The following is a 7,863-nucleotide window of genomic DNA, read 5'->3' as shown; positions in this document are numbered from 1 at the left end:
AAAAAATGAGAAAAGACAATAAAAAAGCAAAATTGAATAGGTGTTGGCAAAAGGGCAAAGGGCAAAAATGTATTCTCCAGATACATCTCTTTTCTTATTTGATAGATTATATTAACTATTTAATTTTTAAAATAATTAACTTTAAATATTCTCATTATTTTTAAAAATTAAATAGTTTATAAAATTAAATATCAACGTTAATGATTTATATATAATTATATTAATTGTTTTTTATATAAAAACTAAATATAATATTTTAATTATCATATCATTTTATTAGTAATTTTTAGATAAAAATCATAATTTTTTTTTAAGAAATTATAAACGTTTATGTTCAGTTCTCATTCTAATCTTTTATATTTGTAATTTATATAACCTTTTTATAATTTAAGATATGTTATATTTTAAGAAATGAAATATTTAAATTGTTGTATTTTTAAAATAATGATATCCGATTGAAAAAATTTAGTATTTCTATAAAAAAAACAACTCATATAAATATACTAAGGATTATAATAAATATATAACAATATTATTAATATGCAAATTAATATATAAAAATATTTTTATTTTTATTCATTCATAATTATATTAATTGTTATTTTTAAAATATAAATAAATTATATATTTATAATTGTATTAGCAATAAATAAGTTTTTGGATGAATATATTATTATTATTTTTAAATTTGTGATAGTATGATAATATTTATTCAAAGGTTAATTATTAAATAAAATATACCATCTTTAAAAAATTATTTTCTATCAATTTTCATTATTTCCAAAAAGCAATAAATTAAATATTTTGTTTCTTAAAATATAAATGTGAATTAATTTTCTTGAAGATTATATACATTACTAATAAAAAGGATTATGGAAAGAGAAATCAATCTTGTTCATTAATTTCAATGAATCGAAATTTAATGGTTAAGATTAGTTGTTCTCATTTCTCACATTAACCAAATGTTCTCACTTGAGTCTCCCATATATATATATATATATATATATATATATATATATATATATATATATATATATATATATATATATATATATATATATATATATATATATATATATATATATATATATATATATATATATTTTATAATATTATATCATTTGTTCTTTTTTTCTTTTTAATTTTCATAATTTATAAATAAAAGATAATTATCTTGGAAGAATAGAACATAAGGTTTAGAGAGAAATCTCTCTCTCTCTCTCTCTCTCTCTCTCTCTCTCTCTCTCTCTCTCTCTCTCTCTCTCTCTCTCTCTCTCTCTCTCTCTCTCTCTCTCTCTCTCTCTCTCTCTCTCTCTCTCTCTCTCTCTCTCTCTCTCTCTCTCTCTCTCTCTCTCTCTCTCTCTCTCTCTCTCACATGTGTATACATGAAATTATATTATTAATGAAATTATATTATTAATGAAATATGTAATATTTTACTTGAATTAATTTTTTATTTTATTTGAATTGAAAATAATTTAAATAATGTTGTTAATAAAATATGTATAGCTTAATCTATTTGAATTAATTTACTTTATTATTTTAAATGAAATTCATGAAAAGGACATTAATGAAATAGTATATTTTAGTTGATTTAGATTACTTACGCTACGTCAAATTTGAGTTTTGTCAGCACAGCTACAAAAGCGCTTTTAGACAAAAGTGCTGCTATAGGTTTCGCTAAAAACAAATCTTAAAAACAATGAAAAAAAGTGCTGCTATAGACACCAATTTATCTTTGACCCTCTTCAGCCTATTAGACAAGATTTTTACAATTATTTTATACAAATAACCAACTAAAAAATTGGTCTAAACTCACCAAGATTTTTTGGATTGTCAACCTTAGGGATTAGCGCTAGAAAAGAGACTGTAATCGCCTTGGGTAAATTAGCCCTACTGTGGAATTCAAGAGGAAATTGAAGATGTTCAAAGAGAAAACACTCCAACACTTTCTTAAGAAGCTAAAGTAGTATCCGTCCGGGCCAGGGCATTTGTCACCATCACAGTTCCACACCGCCTCCTCCACCTCCTCAAAAGTGAATTGAACCTCCACAGAATCTGCCTCTTCCCTTGTTAAACTATTAAAAGTAATACCGTCTAGCACAAGTCTTCTCATTGAGGATTCTCTAAACATCGCCTCGAAGAAACATTTGACTTCCCCTTTGATTCCCTCAACAGACTCAACTCTTCCGGAAGGTGTATCAGTTCTCACCAAATTGTTTCTCCTCAACCTTGACTTAACAAAATCATGAAAAAACTTGTATTCGAGTATCCTTTGTTCAGCCAACTCTCCCTAGACTTTTGTTTCAAAATACTCTCCCTAAAGTGAAGACTTGCTTCCTTACGTTTTCCTGCTAACAATTCTACCAATCTAAGTTTTGTAGTTATCTATTCATCGCAATTATTGATCTCCTCAATCGCTTTCTCTATTCTCAAATCTACCCATCCAAATACAAGACTGTTCCACCACTTCATCCTACCTTTGAGCAATCTAAACTTTTCCTTAATGATAATATTGTTTAATTTTTTTTGTAATTCCTTCTTCCTATAGGATTTATCTTGTATCAATGATTATGGTGGAGATTGGAGCATGAATATATACTAGCAAAGGCAACTTGCATCCAAGCCCATGTATCAATTTCTTTCTCCCTATTTCAAGTAGGGAAGGAGGTAGACAGTGAATAAATTATGTTTTTCTCTAAATCAAAGCCATATATGCCCTTGGTGCTAAAAGACCGAAATTCCTTTCATTAATCTTTTGAAATTCTAATTATGTACTTCTACATATTAGTTGATCCCCAATATTTCCCTTGTTCTTAGTATACAATATTATTCATATCTCACAATTGAATCAATAATTAGTCGACACATTCTTTATTATCCATATTAATTAAGTGAGGAGGAATGTGGGGTGTCACATATACTCCACCCTCCTCCCTCAACACTTCACCCAAACCTAAACATATATTACTAATATACTTTTAAGCAATGATAAATCAGAAGGTCTACTGTATCGAAAAATGAGAAGATTATACCCCTTAATTAACTTTCCACTCCCACCAAATAGAAAAGATTTAAAAAGTGATTCAATAGAGGAAATAATATATGTTGGAGCCCTAAAGAAGGAAACTAACTTAAATGGTAGTGACAACTAATAAAAGATGTATACTCTTCCAATCCAAGAGTCTCTTTCAAATTCTATCAATCAAACGGAGATAAGGAGTCCCACATGCCAAAAACCTTTACTAAAGTGAAACTTATTAACTGGACTCCAATTAACGAAAAGTGAAACTTATTAACTGGCCGGACTCCGATTAACGAACATCGATCCATTGTTCAACTAACGTACTTCATATTCCTCTTCCTCCAATATACTGAAAAGTCCATTTTTTACATCAATTCCTCCACTACTCCGTTTGCAACAAGAATATCATCCAAAATTTGTGTACTGATTCATAAGTATCGGCATAGCTAATATGTTTAAAAAGAAGATTGTCAAAACCATGTCTTTCAATAATGGTTAACTAAAAAAAATTCCTAAAATGATCAAACACGACTTTAAAAACTTTCAAAACATCCTCCACATGAGATCCATGCACTGATTAGTTGTGAATTACATCTCTTCTCATATGAGATATCTACCATGAAAGAACTTCAAATTAACATTACCATTTTTTAGCCAAACAAAGTGAGACCTCTGCCACTTAATAATATTATTCAATTTAGATAGTGAGAACATATTAGAAGATAGAGACTTTAGTTCTACCTTTTTTAATTAATCAACTACCATGCCTCCTTTAGTTTCAATAACCATCATCATCATCTCCTTCACATGAATCAGTCTACCCTCAATGTTTCTCCGTGCCTAACATGCCACTTCTTAAGTCTTCCTTTTATAAGTTTTAATTTTTCCATAATCACATAACCACCCCATCCGAGAACAATGAAGGATTACCAATGCCCCTTAATATTTTCATTATAACCCATAAATTCAAATTAACAATTCAACTTAAAGAAAAAGATGACAATGGTCAATTAACCCAAAAGGAACTAGTAAAGAATTCTCCCGGAACTGTTTCAGGTGGCGATTAATCATATTATTTCTGTGGCTGAAGTGGGTTTTTTAGGGGAGGCTGGCTGGCAATGGGATTTAAATTTGCTTCTGCATGCGGACAGCAACTGCACTGTTTCTCTTGTGCAGGAACTGCTTCAATGGCTGCATCAGTATGCTTCTCGGGGAACAGCCGCGGATTCCTTCTCCTGGGCAGATTCTCCGGCGGGGCTGTTCAGCATTAAGTCTTGCTACGACCGCTTCAAGACTTATTTATCGGGGCCTCCCTTGCAACCGAGTTTGCTTAAGGCCGTGAACCATTTGTGGAAGATTAGAATTCCTTCAAAAATTCTCTTCTTTGGTTGGAAATTCTTGCATAATAGAATTGTAACTAAAGACCAATTGTTCAAGAGGGGTGTTTTGGTGGATACCATGGATTTACCGTGTGTTTTGTGTATGAAGGAGGAGGAATCGTTAGCGCACTTATTCGGTAATTGTGAAATAGCTAAAAGTATTTGGAATAAGGTGTTCGGTTGGTTAGGGACTGATTTTGAGCTGTCATATGACCAATTTGTTTCGTTCTTCTTTCATTGCGATAACGTGAAGAGTCCGACCAAGAGGACAATACGTTGGGGTGATTTGGTTAACCACTATTTGGTGCATTTGGTTGAAGAGGAATGCAATCATATTCAAGAAGGAGTCTTTTAGTTTTTCGGAATGTTTGTCGAATATCATTTATTCATCTTGGAATTACCTTTTAGCTTTCTATAATCTAGGAGAGCTTTGTAATTTTCATACTTGGAATATCTTGCCGCTCGTTTGCTTCGAGTAGTTAGAGCTTTCCGCTTGTTTTGATTGGAGTATCCATTATACTCCGTTTCTTAATATATCATTGCTTATTAAAAAAAAAAAAAATTCTCCCGGATAAGACACCACTCATCCGATAATAAAGAAACAACCCATACAACTCATGAAACAAAACTCATGAAACATTGTGAAACAACTCTCACCAAGTGGAAAATCAATTAAAGTAGTATCTTCAATAAAACTATTACAATAACTAATATTATCATTTCTCACTACTGCCTCTATCATTCCTAACAAAATTTAAAATCCAATTTGTGTATTTTTTAAAATTGTAATTATTAATGAAATATGTAGATTTTACTTGATTTTAGTGGAATGAATTTTGTTATTTTATTTGAATTGAAAATAAACAAAATAATAAAATAAGATTCTTAAAAAAATATGTATAACTTAATTTATTTTATTTATTATTTTAATTGAAATTTATGAAAAGGTTATTAGTGAAGTATGTCTGTTTTAATTTATTTAGATTGTTTGGATTACTTTAAATGATTTGATATTCCTAAGAGATATTTGTAGGTGAAGTGGACATGTAATTGTTATAACCCCGTAATTCTCCGGGTTGAGTAATAGAATCAGATATCCGATCAGTGCTAAAATGGTAGAGGTCTGATTCTAGCCTGGATGTCTTGGTCGGGTTGTGCTAGCTTAGCTGTCCTGGCTGGGTTGTGCTAGCCGGGTTCTGTTTCAGTTACATAACTCAATAGATGTCGGTTACAAATCATTGATGGAGCGGTTACGAATGCTTGAGCATACTACACAATATCACCCAAATCACTTAGAATATCCCATATATTCGTCCCATTAGGCTCTCTTTGTTCTACAAAGAAGTCGCCCGTTTATCGTTTTTAAGCACGAACATTAGGCGTCCACCATGCGACCCGGTAAAAATTTCTCGGGACACGCAAATCATATCTAAACAACCAATAATTCTCTCCTAGGTTTCGGTGGTCGTGGATGGATACAAGGATGTATCCGAGCTACTTCTAATCATTTGGTTTCATTGTTCTCTTTATAGGATGAAGAAATTTTTTCCGGTACTCTCTAGAGACAAAGCTACTTCTTCGGCTAATGTAGAAGCATCAGAAACTCAATATCCAAGTGAGAGTATCAAAGTTGTTGATTATGAATTGTTGGAAACGGATCCGGGAATTAGGCCTACAATTTCAAGTTATCATCTTGACATCCAAAATGAGGTAAGAAAAGCTTATTTAAAAATAGGTCTTCATCAACCTCCTCACAATTTCGTTTACCCTTGGTCTATTCAAGGTAAAAAAACGTCGATTTTACAAAAATTGGTTTGATTGGATTGATTATAGTGAATCTAAGGACCTAGTGTTTTGTTTGCCATGTTTTTTTGTTTAAAAATGTCTCTAAATATAGGGGGATCACTTTGTGGGAGACAATTTTGGTGATTGGAAGAAAGCTCAAAGGTTGGCTAATCAAGCTACTTCTTCCAATAGTCATGTTGATTGTATGCATATGGGTTATGCTCTCATGAACCCAAACCAAAGTATTAAGGCCTCGTTTGTTAATCAAACTAAGGAAATGAATGTCAAATATCGTGTTCGTGTAAACACATCCCTTATATCTACTAAGTTTCTTTTGAGGTGTGGCATGCCATTTAAAGGGAGTGACGAGTCTCTTAACTCTTTATTTATGGGGACATTTCTTGAGTTGGTGGACACTTTAAAAAATATGCTTCAATCATTTAAAAAATATGGTAAAACTATAATTTTGTTAGATGTGCTTCAATCATTTGATTTTATCTTCATGTTATATATGATGGTTGAGATTTTAGGGTTTACAAATGATTTGAGTGTATCGTTACAAAAGTGTGATCAAGATCTTTTGAATGTTTTGTCACTTGTCAATGCTACCAAACAAGAATTACAAGAAATGAGGAATGATGGATGGGAAGAGCTTATATCTAAGGCTGTCGAAATTTGCAATAAGCTTGACATTGATGTGCCTGACATGGATGCATCATATGTGCAAGGGAAGAAACCTAGGCGACATGCTACAACTTCTAGTGTTTCTAATTTGCATCATTATAAGCACGATTGTTTGTTTAATGTTTTAGATTTGCAGTTGCACGAGCTCAATGCTAGGTTTGATGAAGAGAATACTGAACTTTTAGAATGTGTTTCATGTTTGAGTCCTTTATCGTCATTTGCAGCTTTTGATGTGAAAAAGTTAGTAAGGATGGTTGAACTTTATTCAAATGATTTTGTAGATGTTCCGAAAGTGGTGATGCGGCATCAACTTCAAGATTATGTTAGAAATGTTCGATGTGGCCTAAAATTTGCAAAGTTAAAAGGACTTTCAGATCTTTGTGCAAAACTTGTGGAAACAAATAAGTGCAACACATTTGATATGGTTTATAAGCTTCTTAAATTGACTTTAGTCTTGCCGATAGCAACTGCAAGTGTGGAACGTATTTTTTCAACTATGAAGTTTGTGAGGAGTCAATTATGTAACAAAATGAGTGATCAGTGGTTAAATGACCGTCTTGTAACTTGTATAGAAAGAGTTGTTATTGGAACCATTAACAATGATGTTATTTTAGCTCACTTTCAAGAAATGAGTGATAGACGATTTTCATTGTAATGTATTGCATTAAACAATATTATTATTCATTTTTAATATGATTTAGTTCTCACTTTCGTTTATATTTAGTCACACCAATATATATTGTCTGGATCCGCCCCTGGTCATACCCCAGTCAATAGCAACATCATGGCCGCAAACTAACACTCATAGAAGAATCGACACAGGGAAGGCCATAGCAGAATCATAAGTAATTAAAAGGGAAACATCAAATGGATGGTAGAAATGACCCCAACTCGTGATGGTTTAAATCCAAAAGAAACCAAGAAATTTACCCAAGTCAGCGGTTCTGACAACTGGTGCTAGCATTTCGATGGAAGTGGTGCATGTTGACT

The 7,863-nt window shown here is 31.7% G+C and overlaps 1 protein-coding gene across 1 annotated transcript; it reads left to right on the top strand.

The window, feature by feature from the left end:
- The first annotated feature begins 4,021 nt into the window (after positions 1-4,021).
- On the top strand, positions 4,022-7,528 carry LOC131597594 (uncharacterized). Its single transcript, XM_058870283.1, is given in 4 exon segments — positions 4,022-4,030; positions 4,082-4,629; positions 5,937-6,165; positions 6,212-7,528. Coding segments are annotated over 4 exon segments (2,103 nt in total).
- The last annotated feature ends 335 nt before the right edge of the window (positions 7,529-7,863 follow it).

The sequence above is a fragment of the Vicia villosa genome, linkage group LG4, assembly GCF_029867415.1.
Source record: "Vicia villosa cultivar HV-30 ecotype Madison, WI linkage group LG4, Vvil1.0, whole genome shotgun sequence".
In the NCBI taxonomy this organism is placed as follows: domain Eukaryota; kingdom Viridiplantae; phylum Streptophyta; class Magnoliopsida; order Fabales; family Fabaceae; genus Vicia; species Vicia villosa.
The sequence above is the reverse complement of the archived record's forward strand: the minus strand, read 5'-3'. Positions and strand labels throughout refer to the sequence as shown.